Genomic DNA, 21,731 nt, shown 5'->3' on the forward strand with positions numbered 1-21,731 from the left:
ATGATATCACGTGAAAAAAAAATGGTAGGGGGGGGGGGAGAGAAATTCCCGTTTTTGAAAAATATATTGGATGATGAAAATCGTTATTATAGAGGAAAAAAAATATAATATATATAGAAATACATGAAATTAAATATTTTAAATACGGAGCAAAAATTTCGTACGTGGTTCACGCCTCATTATTAGTGTCGTAACGTAACGTAGGATGGAGACGGGCACGTTCGAGGGGGTCAGCTGCCGCGAGAAGGGGCCCCCGGCGATCAGTCCTCTCGCCGCTGCTTTCCGGTTGCGGTGGCACGCGAGCTCGTGAAATCGGCTCTCGCGCGATATTTTCTTCCATTGTAATGGTCTCGTGTGTCCGAGGAGGGCGTCGCTGGTGTTAAACAGATCAGGAGAAACGGCAACCGTTAATTGTCCAGTGCGACCGCGATTCCCCGTTTATTTTTTCCGGATAATATAGATTTCCGACTCCGTAAATATGTGAGAAATCGAACGGCAAGGTATAAAGTTTCGATAAAATGAATAAATCGCTTATTTTTCGGAGAAGCGATGCTATTCGAAATATTTTATATCGAAAATTGATTAAACCTTTCTCTTGGAATAAATAGCAGATTTGTGATGTTTTTGTACTCTGTAAGAATTCTTTTTACGTAAAAAAAGTAATAGATTGTTTTTTCTTAATGCTTTTTGAAGACTAAGAATTTTTTAGGATAATGTTTTTAAATATATAAATATTTGGTACAATCAAAAGTGATGTGATTAGCGAATGCGCTACTCATAGTTGAGTGAACTATTAAGCTGCCATTAAATCTTCTGAATCTTAATTATAAAGTCAAAATATGATATAAAAGCGGATCTTTTTAGCGTTAATTGAAAGAGCCACGTGATAGGAATCTTTCACGAAAAGAAATTAAATCGAATGGAATCGCCGGTTATTTATTGCGTTTTAACGGCTGAAATGCTGATGTGGTCATTCAGTGATGTAGTTAAATGGCAAATGTGAAGTAGGAAAGATAGGAGTGTCGTATATACGTATCATTTTTATATTTTATATCAATAAAATAGAATTGAGCGTCTTCAAACACGATACGAATAAAATTCTTGAAGTAAAATTTAAAAAAAGTTTGTTTCCCAAAATAAGTATATATTATATTAGTTAGAATTATTTAATTATAAATTGACGTAAAGTAATTTTGGTATAATACAAAAATGGATTTTCAAAATGCGTGAAATAGATACACACACACACACACAAAGCGTCTGTCCATTCTGGATTTTAAATTGTCTGTAAAATTTTAATACTTTTGCATTTTTTACTCCGGTATATATTCTTTTTAAATTTCTTTTTTAATTGCCGTGTGTCTTCATCATAAAATTTAAAATAGATGGTGAAGAAGCAGAAAGTAATAGAACAGTTCAAAGATTTCTAATTTCAAAAATTAGAAAGTCGCAAGAGCGAAAATAAATTTCCATTAATTCGTTTCATTCCATTCAATCTTTCGCAACATACGAAATTGACAGTCGCGCAAACGTCGATTTAGAGCCGGCCCTGATGATCCACGATGATGATCGAGCAACGCAGTCCGCGCGCGCGCGTTTTATTCACGAATCCACGATAAAGATCGAGCGAGAACGAGAGGAGTGATAAGAGCGCGATAACGAATAGGAAGAGAGAAAGAAAAAGGTACTTTCGAGTGGCTATCAGTCGTGACGTGGTACGCGGTCGATTACCATTCTACTGTGTGATTACAGTGATAATTGCGCGTATGTCGCGTTCGTGAAAAAAAAAAAATAAACTAAAAACAAGGATACGGATACAGGTGCGCGTCGAACGTCAACGGGAACAGGTGAGAGGCCGAGCTTCTCTCGCTCCTGGACGCTTTGCGTGTTATTTGTACACGCCAGCGTGTACTTGCTTGTAATGTTACGGTATCGACGTGTAATACGTGCTGTACAGGGTGTCTCGAAAAAGCATCTCAGCTAAACCCCGTCGTTTGTTCACGATTAGTGACGTGGTGATTGTGAAATATTATTCCGAATACAATCTTTTTCGTCTATCTGGATATAGGTATTAAATCAATACTTACATCATTTCTGTAACAAGTATCTGCGCCTATGTTGTAAAATACTTTTTCATATTTCAATTTTTTGTATACATTGTGGAGAGGATTTATCGCGTTTTGGCACTTATAATATAAAATATAAAATTTTAGTATAAATTATATTTAAAAAATTACGTTCCACAGAGTAATTCTGGGATACCCTATATTTGTTCTGATGCGATGCTACTGTATATGCTTATATTCAGTATCGTGGCACACGGTCATATATAATATCAGTTTTAATCACTCTTAATGTATACCAGCAGGTTGTACGGCAAAAGCTGCTCTGAATTTATAATGAGACTAGTTGCGGTAATAATTAACTCATATTGCGAGAAACGCCGTGTAATTGCATTCTAATATTTTAATAAAGAGGAAATAATGTCATACATAATAGGTGTCTAAATTAAATATTAAACAAGAAATTAAATATACAGAATTAGTTTTATTTAGCTGAAAAAAGATTCAATGTAGAAAAAAATACTGTTATTTCTATTATTCTAATATCTTGCACAAAAATATATTATATTTTTTGTCTATTGCGATAGATGAAAGGAAGAACAAAAGGTGTATTGCATATTTACTTCTTGCTTGATTCACGATGTCAGTTTCTAGAAAAGCTTGTATCTCCTCGCCACTTCCATCAATTGTTATTTTTCTATAATCTGATTGGACAATGATTGAACAATTAGATTTGAGACAGAGAGAGAGAGAGAGAGAGAGAGAGAGAGTACGCCAATAAATGTCAAACGTTAAAGATAGGGAGATCAGTGGATTTCATCTGATTTATCTTGTCTAACCGCTCCAGCGCTAGAGTCCTTATAAAAGAAACTTTAATTTAAAAAAATTTCATTGCTTGTTCAGATCATTTTTTTATTTTAGTATATTAATCGATTATTGCGAATTTTTATTACTCGATCTTATTACTCAATGTGTCGGTAATTAATGGCGAGGAAATACGATGAGGAATCCGAATCACAATTCGTCACGCGATCTAGATCGTCAGACGTTTAATCATAATCAAAGCCGAATGGCAATATTGCGCATAGTTGACAGTTTGCATTGTCGTAGCAGAATAGCGTTTACGAAATTCGCAACAGCTTAGTCAGAGAAACGCCAACGACCTATATACGTAAATCGAATCCAACTGCTATTTATTCGCCTGTTTTTCGCCTATGTTGTGCGGAATCAATCTATGTTATTTTGCGTATATTTTGATGTCACTTATTAATTACGCTTCATTGAATTATCAGATAAAATTACTGATGACATATGAGATATTTTATCGTGTATTTACCGCATTTTTTTGTCATAATACGCGAGCTATTAAGAATCACTTTTTTATTCTTGAGATAAAAAGATTCTAAAAATGCGAAAAGAAGAAATATTAAAAATTCTTTCTCTCTGTTAAAAAAAATAAAATTTAAATAAATTCATGACGCTAAGTTTAAAAACATATTTTATGTCAATTGTTATAAAAAATCGTACATTTATGCAATAATTAGATACTAGTTATTGACATCGTATCAGCTTAAATTCCTTCGACTTATCGTCTACTATTTATAGTTAAAAGAAAGTGTGTTACATATGTCTTAGACATCCAGATGTCTGGATAATGATTGCATCATAGTATATTCAATTTGACGCGAATAATAAAATCGCAGGTAATTTTGCTACATTCCTGGCCGCGCTTCTTTCGATATTGCATAACATCGACAAGAACATTGCTTTCCTAATAAAATCGCGTGACATCGGATGTATTGCGTACGTTTTGCAATTACTCAAACGAGCTACCTGCGAAATATTGCAGGAAATTATAAACGAGGATTTGACTCCAATAACGAATCACGAGTTTCGAGAACCACGTGATGCAATACTGCGAACATTAGAATTGATCGTATTATCGTTTAGATATCGGAAACTTCAGAACTCCGCGATTTAGATCTTAGATTTTGATTCATGATTGCAATCTGTTTTTTCTGTGATTGGTACTTGAAATTGTCACGCACATATTTGATGGATATTTTTAGGCATTCTATCAGACTTACAAATATTTATATCGATTTTGTTTTTAATATCGATTATTGATTATTGTTAATAAATTTAACTCGATAAAAAATTAAGAAATGACATATTTCGTAAAATTTTAATTAAAATCTCGTTTAATTTTTGATAGATTTTGATAGACAAACTCGAAATTGTTGCAAAAAGTAGGAGTGTATAAGACGTATATTATACGGTATTTATTCCTCGCCCGAAGAAAAATGATTCAGGTGAGTAATAAGTACCGTATAAAAGGAGTTTGTCGCAATCCATAATCTTGATGCGCAAACGAGGCGGATGATTATATTATTAAACCATTACTAAATACGTGTTTATAAACATATTTATAGATTGAACAAATTACTGCACACGTCGTTCTACATGATAATTTTGTAAAATTGGGAACAAGTATATTATTACGAGGAATAATAAATATTCACTATATATTTTACAGCTAGATTGTATTCGTGGTATGTAACATGTGGCCGGTAGATAATTTTTATCTCATTGCACAGCAGGCAAATTGCAAGATTGCAATTACCGTAGGTCTCCCTCACCGTGGTTCTCATCTCTCTTATTTAATGCCTCTTATTTACTGCGGAATTGCAAAATGTATCGCAATTATTGATCTGTAGGATTAAATATATAAATACTAATTTAGTTCTCTAATTGCGATAAAAGTTTAAAATGTACTTTGAAGTATGCACGAAATTTGAGATTTTCCTCAGCAATGTTGATGTTAGTTAAGTACAGCTCTTGGAAAATGTAATGAAAAATGTATGATGAAAAATATATGATTTTTCAGAACTCGCATAATACCGGTTAAGAATTAAAAAGTGAGAAATAGAACGGTGATTCACACGAAAAGAAACAGTTTTGAATGGACAATGATATAATGTAGACCGCTATAATTTTAGCAAACTAGTATTATCTCGTCAATCTTTCAGTGCCTTGTTCGACATAGCAAATAAATTTTGGAAAATGCTTTGAAATATTTTGAATAAAGATTCGAAAAATACACTTTACGCGAGTCATAATCGTTCAGAAAATCGCGAGTGACAGTTATAAGTCATTGCGAATGATAGTTATATCGATCCATCACTCTTGATAAAAAATTTTGCGTTCAGAACCCAGGAATATCCCGATTACAAATTCATTGTTTGATTTATTTGCGCAGAATCGAGAATGCCGCTGTTCAAGGCGCGGGCTACGTCGAGGTCGCCGATAACGGAGAAAGCTGTGAACGGCGTGCAATATCGCAACTATCATCAGGTTGCCGATGACAACAATCATGACGGAGGCGCGAGCAGTAACGGTACCGGTAGCCGGTCGTGCAATAATAACGCTCCTCTTCAGCATGAGCAGACGAGAACCTCGTCTCGGGACTTGAAATCGCCTTCGCTCGTCTTCCACTGCCAGCTGGCCCACGGCAGTCCCACGGGACTGATATCAGACTTTAGCAATGTCCGCGAACTGTACCAGAAGATCGCCGAGTGCTACGACTTGCCCGCGGAAGAGGTAAGCTTGATTTGTTAAGAAGTTTGAGAAGAAAAAAAAGAAAGGACTTAATGATGTAAATTGAAGGATTTAGCATTCTCATGAACTCGACGAAGTGACTCTACTATTTCTTTGTCAGATGCAAGTACAGCAGTCGAATTGAATGACTTTCCTCTTTGAAAGATATATTTGTTTCATCGAGTGTGAAATTTACATTGTCAGTTAGTAATAGTCGTATATCTGTATTTTATTTATTTATTTCATACATTTTTCTCTCTCTCTCTTTCACTCTCTCTTTAGATATATATTTCTTTTGCTTTTAATGCTAAAATGCGTTTCTGTCTTTACAAGTTTACAATGTTATTTTTAAAGATGTTAATGTTTTTTTTATTGCATTGTGTCTTATAAATGGGCAAAATTATATTTGAATAATAAATAAAAAATAAAAGAGATAATTCATGATGAAGATGTGAGAGATAATTTATTCATAATTGATAATCATGATGTTTAGAGTAGAAATGGCACATGTATATATATATATATAAATACACACAGGAAAATCAATTCGTTATTTCTAACGCAAAACGCCCTACGTAGGGAGACACGAGACCGGAAACGCCGGAAACGCCGGTCACGGACCGTGGCATCTCGTCGACCCGGCGGATATGTCTCAGTGAGAGAGAGTCGCGTGTAATTCGATGTGTAAACGCGGTCGCGATGTAAGCAGGTCGCTCGTCGATTCGTTATGGGTCGTTTAGAGCGCGGGGTCGAACAATTTCTCATTGCAACGTCAGCTAAACAAACTATTGTACTTTATCATAGTTAAAGGAAATTAGAAAAATAAGTCTATGGATATATAATCTAGATAAAAAGTTTACCAATTATTTACCATTAATAACCAATTAATAATATAACTATTTAAATTAAAGATAGCAATAAAAGTTAGATAAAATCTTTAATAAAATTATATTAAATGTAAAATCTGTTATATAAGTAAAATTTTAATCGGAGTAAGTTTAATGTAAAACTTAGTAATTTTCATAAAAATTTAAATAAAAAGAGTTCAAAATTGAGACCTAATTAATGTTATCACGTAAAGTGCTCAATATTGAAAATCAAGTAAGAAACTTTATTGTTCCAGATTCTCTTTTGCACACTCAACACGCACAAAGTGGACATGACGGAGTTACTAGGTGGACAAATCGGTGTGGGTGACTTCATATTCGCACATAAAAAAGGTTGCTGTCCATTTGCTGTTGTAGTCATAAAATCATAAAGAAGAGCAATATTGAATTTTGAGCAAAAATCGATAGAAAGAGAAATATTAATTTTTAATTCATTACTAACTCTAAACGACATATTTGTTTTTGTATTAGAATAAACGTCAGTGTAAATAAATAGTCGGAATAATTATTATATAATAATTTAAGACATCATAATAAAATTTGGCTCATAGTATTTTATCTTGAATTAAATTATACTTAAATTTTCACGAACGCGCGTAAAAGAGTAACGCGTTTTTCACGCAGGCCGGCCTAAGGAAATCGAGCTGGTGAAGACGGACGACGCATTGGGCCTGACTATCACTGATAATGGTGCCGGTTACGCATTCATAAAACGTATAAAGGAGAGCTCCGTGATCGACAGAATAAAGGTGATCGAGGTGGGCGATCACATCGAGAGGATCAACTCGACCAGTCTTGTGGGCAAACGACATTTTGAAGTGGCGAGGATGTTGAAGGACATACCGAAGGGCTCGACGTTCACATTGAGGCTAGTGGAGCCGCAGAAGAACGGCTTCGGCAGCATCGGACCGCGCGGTGATCCCAGGAAGGGGAAGAAAGTCGGCTACGGATCCGGCAAGGAGACTTTGAGATTCAAGGCCGACGGTAGCACGCAGATAATACAACAAGTATGCAGTAAAGATAAAAATTGAGAGACCGTCCAAAGAGATTATATTATAGGTGATAAATTCGTCAAAAAAAAAAAAAAATAAATAAAATATATATTTTATCAGGACAACGTTCTTCTGATGATATCTTGAAAAATGTTAATGACATTGAAAGATAAAAAGCTGTTTTATAATATATTTGAATTATTTAAATCCATCTTCAAGTGTACAAATTTGTATGTTTATTTCCTGCCTAATAAATAATAACGAGTACTAAGCACTAATCAAAAAATATTAAATAAATATTTGCTCACAGATTGACGACGCGGCTGCGCTGGGCGTTGAGAAGATCAACACTATCTTGGAGAGCTTTATGGGAATCTCTGATACGGAATTAGGTAGGTTTTTGAATCCGGGTGTAATAAAAATTTTTTCTGACATCTTTTTCGTTCTTTTAAAATTTATATACACTTTGCTTCATTGAAGACTGATTCGATTGTTATGTTTGATTTTGATCGCAGCCACGCAAATCTGGGAGCTCGCCGAGGGCAAATGCAATAGCATAGACTTCGCCGAGGCGATAGATAATTCCGACTTGGAGGATTTTGGTTTCACCGACGAGTTCGTGATCGAATTATGGGGCGCCGTGACGGATGCAAGAGCGGGTCGACATCGATGACGCGAGGATCGATGACGAAACAATTAGCGGCGCGGATAAGGAAAATAAATGGCTGAGAGCTTCGTTGAAACGAAATTTTGGACGAAATTATTCGTAAACGAGTGCTCTTCTACGTGACAAGTGACATTCATTTATCCTCGTCTGTTACCATGATTCTGGAAACCTAATGTTTAACGCTAGTCGTGGTTCTCGAGATCTCCGTGCTTATTCAAAATTTTGATTTGGTTTGCGAATGTGTGTGTATCAATACGAGAAAATCGAGCATCCGACAGCGAAGATGCAGGCCGAAATCTGCAATATTCCATATCATATTGTACATTGTGTCATACGACAAGCGCAGAGTCAAATTTGAAGAAAAGTATAGATGCAAACATTTTTTGCAGATTGTGCGTTATAAAAAATTGAGAATAGCTTTTGATGCAATGACATTAAAAAAGAATTTTCATCTATTAAAGTTGTATTAAAGATTTTATTATTTGATGTCAAATTTACTTTTTTTTTTCTTTTAGAAGGGAGAATTTCCGCGATTGATTCTCTTCGAAAGCTTGTTTAATCTCTTTGTTCATGTCTTTAATTAAATTATTACAAAATTTTATATCTGATAAGATAGCTTCACATAATTCGAAAGTGCAATCACGATAAGTCTTGTCATAATATTGTTAATGCTCATCTGATCATCTGAGAAGAGATGAAATAACAAAATTTTATCAAGTTTGTCATATAATTTTCCGAATTACGCAATTATAATGTTATAATAAGAATATACTACGAGAAAAAGTTTATTGACATGGGAAATTTTATACCGTCGCAGCATAAATTTCAAAATAAGATCAGTTATTATGTGGACAGCAAAAGAATTTGTTAAGAATTCTAATTTGAGTTTGCTGAAAATAATTCTGCTAAATCTGTCAATTATTTTATTATAATAGAAAATTGATTCTTATCTCGCCATCAAAGCAATAACAATTTCGCTGTAATATTAAAATGCATTTGGTAGCAATAGATTATTTTGCTTTAGCAGAGCAAATTCGTGTTCCTATGAAACAAATTTACTCAATGAGATTTTTCTGTTTTACAAATAGAACGAATTATGTTGTAATATCGAATAATAGATTACGGGTAGCAAAATCACTTTTACATATTAGAATATGCAGTAACAATTACGATTTTACTGTCGCAGCTAAAATCTCTTCACTACTTATTTGAGTCGATATCGACCTACGTAAAAACGCAAAAAAACAATCTAATATTTGCAACGATTAGTATTAATTATTCAAATTATAGCGTACACATATTGACGTAGCATTAAAATAAATCACGCGTTATCATGTTAGTATCAAATTAGATATTTATTCTAACATGAGCCAAATTAATATTCATTAATATCGAGTAAGATGAAAGATATTATACACAATGTTAAGAATGAATTAATATATTTTGATACATAAGAGCGAACAAGTTTATGATGTGAATGTATAAGTGTGCAAAAAATTATTATTTAGCATAATAAAGTCTTTATAGTAAATGCATAATTTTTACATGATCCATATATCGGTTAATCGTAATGCAGACAATGAAAACAAGATAAGAGAGAGAAGAGAGAGAATATCGATTTATAGACTGTAATATTGTCATCACCAATTGATGACTGGCATATCCCTTATCTGACAGAGATAACAAGTGAAAAAATGAAAAATCAGTATTATATTAAAACATGTATTATTTGTAAATATATTATATACTACGCAAGTCACGCAGGAGTGAAACAGCATATTGTTCGGTCTTAAAATGTTTAAATTGTAAATCAATTCTTCCTTTTCACAAAACTCAAATGCTCTTATAACACATGAAATACAGCAAATTAATTAATTTTAAATTCCTGATTCAGATCCGGTTTCACAAGATTATGGAAACTGATGACGTTCTCTCGTTATGAAACGGCATAAACATGTTTTTGTTGATAGAGTTGTATTTTTTACGATACGTAAACGCGCCTTGAAAAATTTTAGAGAATATCAAAACCTATAGTGAAAAATAATTATATTATTAACTGTTAATATTATTAATATATGTTGCATGTTAATATGTATTAACATCGCGATAGTAACATAAGGCAATATCAATATTAGTTATACTTTAAATCTCAAAATTTTTAAATTCTCTTTAAACTAATATTTTCCATGTTTCATATGGTTTGACACATTTATTTCTCTCTAATCATGCAATTTTTGATAAGTTTGGATTGGAACGTCAATACACACATATTCCGATCATATGTTTAGTCCAGTCTTATAGTATTGATGCGCATGCGTGAAAAAGCCAACTTGGCTTGGCCTGTTCCGAGTTCCGAGTTCCAATAAGTTCCAAGTTCCCTTTTCCGTTCCGATCTGTCAGTCAGCATCTGCGCCTTCGTGCGTAAGCACTTTAATATAGAGTTAGTTTTAGCCGGCGTAATTAACGAAATTGTCACGAAGAACGATACATATTTTAAAACAAAATCGTACACCAAAATTGAATCTACTTTACGACGATAAAAATAGAAATAAAAGAATATCATAAAAAAAAATAATTAAAAGAATATTAGAATAAATAGGTTCGCATTTAACCTTTGACCCAAGAGAATCTTGCAAATAATAATTATATGTTTAGCATATAGTGACTATGGCATTTGTATTAAAAAAGGCCGGTGGCGTGTTCCTACGTTTGAGCAGCGGTTTGCCAGCCACTCGAGGCTCTATAAAAATAACACGGGTGTGTAAACAACTTGCGCGATTGTTATTGCGCTTTTATCAGATAACCTATATTTATTCTATCTAGCCTAATAGATAAGATAATTATTTGGTTTCTATTTTGATCTCTTTTCTGCAATATATATATTTCATACATGATTATTGAATTATTTATGGATTTTAATTATTATTTGCTTCATTGTAATTTTTTTAGTATACCACAAATTTTTATATATTTTTTTTACATCATAATCATGCAAGTATAAAATCAATGCATTCTTTATTTTGTAGATCAACAAAAGTTAACATTAAAATACTTTAATATGAAATCAAACTTTTAAATCTTATTTAACAGGTATGCATTGCTAATTTTTCCATCAAAGCTGATATTCCGCAAGTGGAAGAGGAAGCTGAAAAGTTAAAAACACCAGTAGGCAATGGTAAAGTGTTCAAGAGCGTAGAGGAAGCTGTGTCCGATATACATAACGGGGCTAAACTTTTGGTTGGTGGATTCGGTCTCTGTGGCATTCCAGAGAATCTAATAGCAGCCATATTAAACAAAGGCTCTAAAGATCTAACTGTAGTTTCGAACAATGCTGGAGTAGAAGACTTTGGATTAGGTATATTGTTGAAGGAGCATAGAATCAAGAGGATGATTGCCTCATATGTGGGTGAAAATCCCGAGTTTGAGAGGCAGTACCTCAGCGGTCAATTGGAAGTTGAATTAACGCCGCAGGTAACGAGGTTCGAAGATAAGAGTATTCGCAAAAACTCTTCTGCAGTTTTTTACAAATTGGATCATTTTAGGGCACTTTGGCGGAACGTGTGAGAGCAGGTGGCGCCGGTATTCCGGCTTTTTACACTCCTACGGCTTTCGGTACTATTGTGCAAGAAGGCAACGTCATCCTGAAGTATGACGAAAATGGTAACGCCGAGATCTCGGGCGAGCCAAGGAACGTGAATCAATTTAATGGACGGAACTACATACTGGAGACAGCCATCACTGGCGACTTTGCTCTTGTGAAGGCGTGGAAGGCTGACACTGCGGGAAATCTGATCTTTCGAAAATCCGCCAGGAACTTTAATCCTGTGATGTGCAAAGCCGCCAAAGTAGCGATCGTCGAAGTGGAGGAGATCGTGGAGATTGGCCAATTAGATCCCGACCAGATCCATTTGCCCGGCATTTTCGTGGATAGGATCGTAAAAGGACCCTCTTACGAGAAACGAGTCGAGGTTAGCGTTTATTTATCCTGATCGATATTCGTCGATATATTTAGTTGTGCAAATTTCTCATGAATGTATTTTTTCCGTCATACATATATATACACAGAAACGATCGACAAGACAAACTATGAAGCCTAAGAAAGTGACTCCAGCTAGTAAAGCGAGAGATAGGATTATCAGGCGCGCTGCCCTTGAATTTAAAGATGGAATGTATGGTAAGTATGATAATAAGAATACAATTTGCATGAATTAGAAATACGTAGATATACAGATCTTAAGTAACATATATCCGTGTTCCTTTATCAGCTTAATACTTGATAAGGTGAAAATATTTACAGCCAATTTGGGAATTGGTATACCCATGCTCGCTAGTAACTATATCCCAAAAGGTGTGAAAGTGACATTGCAGTCAGAGAATGGTATTCTTGGACTGGGTCCTGTCCCAGAGACCGAAGCCGATGTTGACCCCGATCTTATCAATGCTGGGAAGGAAACTGTAACAGTGCTACCTGGTGCTGCTTACTTTAGCAGCGACGAAAGCTTCGGCATGATCAGAGGGTATGTGACTATTTAGACTATTTTAAAAAGCTGGTATTTTATAGAGGTGATATATCAAAAAAAAAATATTTAGTTGCTGGAAAATGCATAGAAGATACATTTAGTGTATTATAATAATAAATACTGTTTTCTTTGAGCGTTACAGAACAGGTTTAACAGTGTTGTACTTTACAGAGGACACATTGATCTGACTATTCTTGGAGGCATGCAAGTATCGGAGAATGGAGATTTGGCCAACTGGATGATACCAGGTATGATGGTAAAGGGCATGGGTGGTGCTATGGATCTGGTATCTTCGCCAACCACAAAGGTAGTGATAACTATGGAGCATACAGCCCGAGATGGAAACCCGAAAATTTTGAAGAATTGCACTTTGCCTGTCACAGGTAATGTCTCACAAATATTTTAATACTAATATTTCATAACCTTTCGTTTCCTAAATTTATTTACGTTATTTTAATATTTTATTATTTAATGACAATACATTTTAATGCTCATTTTAACGCCTTCTAATATTTCTTTAGGTCAACAATGCGTAAATTTAATTATCACAGATCTAGGAGTATTTGAAGTAGTACCAGGAGAAGGATTAAAGCTCATCGAAATTGCCCCTAATATCGATATCAGCGAGATCGTCAGTTCGACGGGTTGTGAATTTAGCGTTGTCGACGATCTTAAGGAGATGGGACAAGTTGAAGTTGATGAATCGTGAATTGTAAATATATTTCATAAATTATAAATAATAAAAAAGTAAGTTTTTGATTTCTATTAATGTCCTTAAAATTTGTTTCTATTAATGTCCTTGTAATATTTCTGTTGTTTATATATGCCAATATCTCATGTAATATAATGTAACATTTAAATTATTAGGTAATTGTTATAGTTAATGAAATTAAATAACTGTTATGTTAATTGCATTATTGTACACGAGAGTGAAATATTTAAATGTACATATATGGTTTTCTTTGTAATTATATATTATGAAAACGAGAAATTTATATATACGATGTGTGTGCCACATCGTGAGCAAGTAAAGTCACATTACATCACGTTGCACATGCTATATTGTAAGTAGCACACAAACATTACACATATAAATGAAATAATGTTTTGTAATATATATCTTACACAATAAAAATTTTTAATATTTTTGATATATGTTTTTTTCTCGATCGCACGATATTAATCTTAATTTTATCTTTTATGTTATTTACAATTTTATATACATTGAAAATTGGAGTTATATATATAGTAGATCATTCAGCTTTAAATATCAGTATCTGATTCAATGCAATACAATAATTGTTATCCATGTTATTCTCTAAATTTAGCCTTCACTCTAGCGGGTAGCGGCAACAAATACAAGACACTGTTTAATATAATAAGACCGACGGCGAACGCCAAAGAGATCAGTAGATTCAGATCCACGTTTAACACTTCGGATATATTCTCGCCCTCCTTGGTAAAGCGTTCTATCAGATAAGTCTTGCCATCGGGATATCTGCAGAGCTCGGCAGAGCCCGGACAGGCAAAGCTCTCGTTGTAGGGCAGATTGGACAGGATGGGCGTATCGACGACCAACTGGTTCAGCGCCAGAGAAGCGTATCTAGTTGGCAGTGCCGTCGACACCGTCGTCAGCCAATAGGGCAAATTTTTCAGGCTGCGAATTGCGCCGGACGCGATTACCAGGGACAACAGGGTCATGTACAGGACCACGATCGCACCGGTTATGGGGCGACCGACCACCATCAGCACGGCTACCGTCACTTGCTCGGCCGCTACGTAACTGGACCACAGAATGCCGGAAGCGTACGCCCAAGAGGACAAGTCTAACTCGAGAATCGGAACCAGAATTCCGATTGTTATCAGAGTCGATATGAAGCTCAGTGGAAGACTCAGCAAAGTGTACGCTGTCAGAAACATTGCGCCACCGTAAAGACCCTCTCGCTTCTCTTGATAATATCTCGCACGGAAACCTGGAACTACATATATCAATCTTTAACATTAAATTGAACGTAGAGATTAAAAGAAGATCCGCTTTAATATACATCTGGATTGTGAATGAATATTTTATCTTTCCATTCCCGAAGGCTTCGAATAACAATTAGCAAATAAAAATAGAAAAAAAAAAGAAATTAAAAAAAAAACATATCCTTGAAATCAAGAGAATTGGGAGTTTGTAAATGAATTAAATAGATATTATAGTAAATTAGCGGAGATTCGGTAAATAGATTGATGTTTATTACTATTAAATCGATTTATTTTTGACTTACACAAAAGCGAGGTCACGGCTATCCCGGCCGTGTAAAATAATGTCAAGACGTTGAAGATCAATCCGCCGGTCTGTAAGAATATCCTTGACTGTACGGGACTCGAATGTGAATACAGTATGCTCATTAGGGCAACCAGAAATGGCAGCAACAGCAGGCGAGCGGCGAAGTGTCCCAGGCCGGTCTTATTCAAGGAGAACGTAGCCGCCATACTTCGTCTAAATATAATAATATATATGATCGCGAATCATCAATCTCTCTACAAGATGTTCCGAAATTGCCTTCGCAATTTTGCCGATAGAGATTCGACGAGATTTCAAAATCTTATTTTATATATATGTGCTGTGAGAAAATATCAAATATATTAAAAAATGGCAGGTAATAATCTTCGCAAAATTTTTTCTCCGAAAAAAAGTAAAAGAGTCCTTGAAAATGTGGCTCTCAATTTCGTTTAATTAACATGAAATTGTGTATTTTTATCAAAACTGATACCATTCAAGAAACTCACAAATACAGTGCCAAAAGAGTCGAGAAGCATCCAGGCTTAATTCCTCGACCTAGACCCTTGTGCACGATGCCGAGAGCCGCATCTTTCATGTTGTGCGATATCTGCGGCGCTTCCTTCATGTAAAGCATTCCGTCCACCTTGAATTTCTCGACCAAAACCGAGATTTGTTGATTCGACTCCAAGAAGCGATCTCTAGAGCGACGATCAACGGTCGACAAGCAGACTGAAAAAGCATGACATTGTTCTCCAACATATTAAATTAGCTAAACTGTTTTTTGTATCGTTAGATTGATAAATAAATAAATCAATTTTTTAAAACATTGTAAGTCCAAAAATCTGTGTCGGCAAAGTTATAAAAAAATGCATTATCTCTGAAATAATAAATGTTAAACAAAACTAAGTTGTCTTTCTACGCGATACTTACGATAATACATCAGGGGATTCTCCAATTCCGGACACGGAAAGCCGATGTAGGTGAAGTAATCCAGCATGCTCCTGGTAGGTCCTGAATAGACGACCGCGCCCAGGCATAACAGCGTCACACGACTGACGAACGGCAGCACGTCGGATCTGGGTGTCTCCATGGTGAGGACGACAATGGAGCCGCGTCTGGTGGCGTAGGACCATAGCATCGAGACGATGAGATACGTGTTGAGCGGATCCGTGTCCCAGGTCGGCTCATCCAGCAGCAGCAGGGATGGGTCCTTGGCCAGTTGCATCCCTAGCATCAACCGTCGATACTCCGGCCTAGTGAGATCGTTCACCGACCTGTTGGCGACCTGCGATAATGCCAGATCGGCAAGGGTCTGCCGCACCCGGGCCTCGCGATTGCTCAGATTGCCGAGCCACGTGGCATACGTCAGGGTTTGACGTACCGTCAGACTCGGCAGTATATGACATCTGTGGGCCACGTAGCCGCCGTGACGTCGGAACAGCTCCGGCGTCAACAGGTTGCCGTTCAGAGTAATCCTTCCTCTCGTCTCGCCCTCCGCCCTTCCGGCTGAAAGAGACATGTTCAAGAGTTGTTATTTTGGTCGATGCCACGCTAGTTCTGAGACTGGATAGAATCATTATAGACATTAACAATCTTATCCTCTTATTTCCTTTATCTTCCTTTTCGATAAAATTCAAACAATGTAATTTTTAATTATTAAGACGTGTGTGATGCAGAAATTCACAAAATATAATAAAAAGAATTAATCATAGTATGATATAAACTTTAATTAAATTATCGTGAAAAAGTCGTTGCAATTGATACGCTATATTTTACAAACTTTTGCGAAACGCTGCAAATAACGGAAATTATTATGTTAAAGCACAATAATATTGAAGGAAAAAATGAATAGAATTGTTCACCGATAACATCAAGGAGAGCTCGCTTGCCGGAACCCTTCGATCCTAGAATGGCTAAGACTTCCCCTCCGTGAACACGAGCTGATACATCTCTAAGTACCGCGGTAGGCTCGGATTTATTAATGCAACTTCCTTCGATCACTACGGAGGTGGAATGAAATACGTTGGATATATCCAGAATACAATCGGATGGAATCATCTTGAGGATCAATATTAAGTTTATTTCCCACGATTACATTCCTCGAGATAAAGCTTGCGGAACTGTATGAAGGTAAAGATCATAAAATTATTTATTCATGTGTGTGCGTGCGTGAATATTATATAATTTTTATTATATAATACATATTATGTATGTGTGTGCATTAATTATATTATACATTAATTTTATCAAAAGAACAAATTTTATTAAACGCATATTAATAAAAAAAAAAAAAAAAAACACTTTACTCTTTTTTTCTATTTCTTTTTTGAAACTTAAACTCTGTGTCATCATCAAGAAAGTAATCACTGGAAAACTATGAGTCTGATTCAGTATTAAATATGTACAAAGTCACAAAGCAATCTAAGCGAGCGACGACGAATCACGGTCGCAAACGTCCTCGTCATCATAGATCCTTCGTTAGGAAAACATTGGTGCAATGCCAGGCAGGAGAATGGCCGTTAAAAAAATACATTAAATAACTCATGTAATATAAAAAAAAAAATTAATTTTGTAGCATAATATATTATTCTAATTATTCGTGCTAATACATTTTGAAGTATTAAAAACTTAAACATTTAGATGTTGCTAAATATAATTTAATATTGTTAACAATTTAACATTTGAATATATTACTGTAAATATATAATTCTTATTGCATATTTAATTATCATATACACGTATATTTTCCTTTGCCAATTAATCAAGACAATATAATAATAAATCGTTTTATTTTCTTTGCAATGTATTTAATTTATTATTTAATATATTTTCGTTTATTAAACCGAGACTTTATAATATAAGAATGTTTATTATCATAAATTAACTATAGTAAAAGAATTGATTCTAACAAAAATTGAAAATAAAATTTTCTTAGATATCAATAAAGAGAAATACAAACTTTGCAAGATGTTATAAATTATATGCGTTGAAAATAACATTTGGAGTACACCAAGAAGCAGAACTGTCACTAGATTCATCCGTCAATCGCACACTTGATCGTGTCCGGACTTCGGGGACGCCGCGTGCACTTTAACAAAGAGACGACGCTCGCCTTGACGGGTTGCCACGAAGAAGTTTTACAAAATGATAGTCCGTAATAATGCGTTAAAGATAACGCGAGAATGTGTATTCTCGAATGGCTGTCGCGGTGCGGATTGCAACGCGTACTGAGGCCGCCGCGCGCGGACGCCACGAGCGTAAAAGTGACTCGCTCGAGCGAGGCTGGGACGCAGGAAACGCGTAGCCGCAGGTAACGATACCTGGCTGGCTGGGAGTTGGCTCTCCTTGAGGTGAATGTCTTCTCCGACGCGAACTCACGCGGTAGGAGGGAAACCGACCCAGGCCGAGAACATCGGCGTAAGCAGTGCGATGCGAGATTTTCCGAGAGTCATGCGCGAAACATTGTCAGGATTCTTCGTGCGAAATATCCTAAATATACATTTCATGTTGTGTATAAATTATCTGAATATAAATCAGCAGTTTTATACAAAGTTACAAATCAAGAAACTGCGTGAAAGACGAACTATGTGAATTGTGAAGCGTTATAAGATATAAATTACGAAGATTAAAATGTACTTTTAGAAAGTATATGTGATGAAATAAAAATAAAATGCTGCCCACTTCTTTATCACATAACTGTTCGATAATAATAAAAAAGTCAGAATTCTAATTATATACCGTTACTCAAAAATGTATGTCGACGTGAATCTTTGTACATAGAATAAAGAATGGCGTAGAGAATTTTTTGACGAGAGAGTTGTTATATAATATATTAAAGAAAGATAAAAGTCTCGCGTGTATAACAAAAAGATATTTTAATATGTTTATTTCATGTTAATTAATATTATTTTATTTAATTCTCTATTGTATCTTATTTCTCTAGCTTAAAGTTATATTCTTACTCTTCTAAAATTGTTCCTCGTTAATCGAATACACTTCGCGCGTATAAAATGCGCGAAAAGATAACGAAATACAAGAGATCAAAAGGTGTAAAAAAATGATATGCAAAAGGGATAATCCGCAGACTGGATGATCGTAGATCTAAAATCCAAAAGTGAGTTTACGCCATTGCAAACTTGGCAAACCCGACGGTGGGGCGCGTGTGGGGCCCGGAGGGGAGAAAACTCGTGGGGGCCTCGGCGGGCCCGTCCGTCAGCGGCGACAGGCCAGCGTTCGGACAGGACTCCGGTGAGTCGCGCGATACTCGGCGCTTCGCGATCGCCAAACGCTGCAGGAGGACTTTTCTCGGATAATCGACGGCGTCGCGGGTGACGACGAAGAGGAAAGAGGGAGAGATCGTTTCCTCACGCGCGGGAAGTGCGTCCTGTTGCGAAAAGTGCATCTCTCAACCGGGAGAATCGACGACCGGCATGGAGAGGAGGCAGCAATGTCGTCACCAGCGTCGTGACTCGACCAGCTTCCAAGGTTGAAGGCCCAGCGCGAATACACAGCCGGTGAGTCATTGTCATGAAGATCATGCGGCGCAGCCTCCTTCCTTCTCCTCTTCGTCTTCGCGGTGAGCGTTGTGTTGTCTTGTGCACGGATTTTTCGAGTCTATTCACAAAATTTCATTCCATGCCTTCTATGCTCTGATATTGATTGGACTTGGTGGATTCTTGAATCGGGTAAAAATAAATTTCATGTATTTCTTCTACTTTTGTCGATAAATAAAAAATTTAAGAAGCAGTTTGAAGCACAATTTCGAAGGATAGACTCGTTTTATTATATATCGAAAGCATCGAGGAAAATTTGTGTTTTGCTTCTTCAAAAATATTTTTTTTGCTTTAATTGCGCGTTTAGATTTAGGTAGAATTGTGGAAAATATTTTTATTATCTTCTTATATTTGATACATTTCATATAATCTCGTATAGTTGCTGTGATTTTAATTATCTATACTATTCTATGTTCGAGTCACATGAACATTTATATTTAGGAGTACAATTGATTTTCTCGCGTTTGCATAACACGTAACAATAATTTTAAATATGAATTAAAAATGTAAATTATAAGATCACAAAAAATTTCGATTATGCAATATATGTCACGATTTTCCAAAATGAAAAGATATCATAATACTATCCAGAATCTGTGGAGCGAATCAGCCGTCTTCGAAAAAGAAATAACGGCGCGTTGTTAATCACTTGTTGCTTTCACCAGTACCGGCGAGTCTTTCTCGTTATGCAAAATCAGGTTTCCTCATCGTTGAACCGTGAATTAAAAGCTCGCATGCCGCGCAAGTTAAGCTGTTTCATAAGTACATACTTTTTCTTCAAGGAAGCGGAACACGCGACCCACTGGTCGACAAGTGGTCCTTAAAAATGCGACAACAAAAACACATGACATTTACATATATTATCTTATAATTTTTTATCACTTAAAAAACTAACTACAAAGTTACTCCCTCTTTCAATTTACTCGAATCTATTAATAAAAAGTTGATATACAATTCAATATGTAGAAAAAGTATAAAATATAACATAAATAAACATAAAAATTTTATTAACTTTTTATCTCTCTCTCACTTGATGATTACCAATAAAATTATTAGTTTAAGAATATATATATAGCTCAATTTTTATTACTAACAATACTATTTCTACGAGTAGTAAAATAAATAATTTTTATCGTAGAATAAAATATCTTATTGCAAAACGCGTACAGAACTCATGTTTCACTATATTCTAAATTATAGCAGCGCATAATTTTCTATTATGAGTGCGCGTGAAACCACTATTTCTACTTGTATTACATGCGAAAATAATGTCTTACCTTCCTGGGAATGGATTAGATCACGAACGCTGAAAGCGCCCGATTTATGTCGTATAACGAAGAAATGTAGTTTAAGAACTCTTTTTTTGGATTTCAGAAAAAGAGCGGATGGAGCGAATAATACAAATAATAATAGACTTTATTATAGGTCAACAGGAAAAAATATATCGAAATTACCGAACGATTTTTTAGTCTAGAGATTTAGTCTTATATATAGAAAAACTTTATAATTTTATTCTTTCTTTAGTAAAAATTTTGCGTGAGATATATACTATTGTGTTTTTCTTTCGAGTTTCTAACTTTTAAACCAATTAAGCAAGAAGTTGGTAATTAAGCATCAACATGGAATTTCCGTTAAAGTAACTTAATTTTGCAATCAATTAACTCGGAAAAACAAAGACTTAAGTTTCTTTTATTTACGCCCTTCTCGTTATCTCATATGTATCTTTATTCATATTTCCCAAGATGCGTTTTCTTCCACAAGTAAAAAGCAAAAGCGCGTGCGATTCGAGCCGTCAATTCTTTCGTCGCATTCCGCGCGTTTTCTCATTAGCGATGCAAGGCCATCAGCCCATAAGCGGTGAGTAATCGCAAAGCGGAAAGGGATAAGGATTCAATCCGTTCACTTCGATCAGATACTTCGGAGCGGATGTGTCGAAACGTAAATATACAAATCGTATCGCGAGTCGCCGGCAATCTCATTACAACGACAGGCGTCCCTCCGCGAAATCGCGAAGTCACGCCGGGTGACTTTAACGAGCGCACACGGGAGTGCTCTTCGACACTTCCTCGAGTGCGATGCGATTCTTCGCGCGAGTGATTTGCAAATTCAATTAGTTTCCTCTCCCCGTTTGCGTCCTCTCTTTCTGTTCGCGGGGGGGGGGGGGGGGGATGGGGGGGGGGCTT

The 21,731-nt window shown here is 35.6% G+C and overlaps 4 protein-coding genes across 8 annotated transcripts in view; 3 read left to right on the forward strand and 1 right to left on the reverse strand.

Annotated features, from left to right (window-relative positions):
* Positions 1-215: 215 nt before the first annotated feature.
* LOC115236703 (PDZ domain-containing protein GIPC3) lies at positions 216-10,755 on the forward strand. Of its 5 annotated transcripts, none has more exons than XM_029809310.1 (7): positions 216-500; positions 1,386-2,068; positions 5,323-5,663; positions 6,784-6,880; positions 7,172-7,554; positions 7,850-7,931; positions 8,055-10,755. In XM_029809310.1, exons 3-7 carry the CDS (start codon positions 5,331-5,333, stop codon positions 8,210-8,212), a joined length of 1,053 nt encoding a protein of 350 aa, XP_029665170.1. In that variant the 5' UTR covers positions 216-500; positions 1,386-2,068; positions 5,323-5,330; the 3' UTR covers positions 8,213-10,755. The 5 variants fall into 5 exon arrangements, with proteins under 5 accessions (XP_029665170.1, XP_029665171.1, XP_029665173.1 ...); XM_029809311.1 differs by having other exon boundaries at positions 1,386-1,847; XM_029809313.1 differs by having other exon boundaries at positions 1,522-2,068.
* LOC115236702 (probable succinyl-CoA:3-ketoacid coenzyme A transferase, mitochondrial) lies at positions 10,628-13,874 on the forward strand. The gene is made up of 7 exons (XM_029809309.1): positions 10,628-10,963; positions 11,297-11,677; positions 11,749-12,174; positions 12,272-12,380; positions 12,504-12,723; positions 12,898-13,109; positions 13,248-13,874. Exons 1-7 carry the CDS (start codon positions 10,874-10,876, stop codon positions 13,433-13,435), a joined length of 1,626 nt encoding a protein of 541 aa, XP_029665169.1. The 5' UTR covers positions 10,628-10,873; the 3' UTR covers positions 13,436-13,874.
* On the reverse strand, positions 13,689-18,424 carry LOC115236701 (ATP-binding cassette sub-family G member 5). Its single transcript, XM_029809308.1, has 6 exons — positions 17,955-18,424; positions 16,858-17,115; positions 15,926-16,501; positions 15,502-15,724; positions 14,997-15,211; positions 13,689-14,705 (listed from the first exon to the last, which is right to left on the reverse strand). The coding sequence occupies exons 2-6, from the start codon at positions 17,051-17,053 to the stop codon at positions 14,038-14,040; spliced, it is 1,878 nt and encodes a 625-aa protein (XP_029665168.1). The 5' UTR covers positions 17,054-17,115; positions 17,955-18,424; the 3' UTR covers positions 13,689-14,037.
* An 806-nt stretch (positions 18,425-19,230) lies between these two features.
* Positions 19,231-21,731, forward strand: part of LOC115236808 (ATP-binding cassette sub-family G member 5) — a 16,412-nt gene continuing 13,911 nt past the window's right edge. Inside the window, exon 1 of the mRNA XM_029809500.1 lies at positions 19,231-19,509. The gene's annotated coding sequence lies outside the window, so the exon portion shown is untranslated. The remainder of the gene's footprint in view (positions 19,510-21,731) is intronic.

The sequence above is a fragment of the Formica exsecta genome, unplaced genomic scaffold (assembly GCF_003651465.1).
Source record: "Formica exsecta isolate Colony F162 unplaced genomic scaffold, ASM365146v1 scaffold26, whole genome shotgun sequence".
NCBI lineage: Eukaryota > Metazoa > Arthropoda > Insecta > Hymenoptera > Formicidae > Formica > Formica exsecta.

Coding starts and splice junctions, on each gene's coding strand:
- LOC115236703 (XM_029809310.1), top strand. CDS start 5,331: ATGCCGCTGTTCAAGGCGCGGGCTACGTCGAGGTCGCCGATAACGGAG. Junction 5,664..6,783: donor ACGACTTGCCCGCGGAAGAG/GTAAGCTTGATT, acceptor TTATTGTTCCAG/ATTCTCTTTTGCACACTCAA. Junction 6,881..7,171: donor CATATTCGCACATAAAAAAG/GTTGCTGTCCAT, acceptor TTTTTCACGCAG/GCCGGCCTAAGGAAATCGAG.
- LOC115236702 (XM_029809309.1), top strand. CDS start 10,874: ATGGCATTTGTATTAAAAAAGGCCGGTGGCGTGTTCCTACGTTTGAGC. Junction 10,964..11,296: donor GCTCTATAAAAATAACACGG/GTGTGTAAACAA, acceptor CTTATTTAACAG/GTATGCATTGCTAATTTTTC. Junction 11,678..11,748: donor AAGTTGAATTAACGCCGCAG/GTAACGAGGTTC, acceptor GGATCATTTTAG/GGCACTTTGGCGGAACGTGT.
- LOC115236701 (XM_029809308.1), bottom strand. CDS start 17,053: ATGATTCCATCCGATTGTATTCTGGATATATCCAACGTATTTCATTCC. Junction 15,212..15,501: donor ACTCTTTTGGCACTGTATTT/GTGAGTTTCTTG, acceptor TATTATATTTAG/ACGAAGTATGGCGGCTACGT. Junction 14,706..14,996: donor AGCCGTGACCTCGCTTTTGT/GTAAGTCAAAAA, acceptor TGATATATGTAG/TTCCAGGTTTCCGTGCGAGA.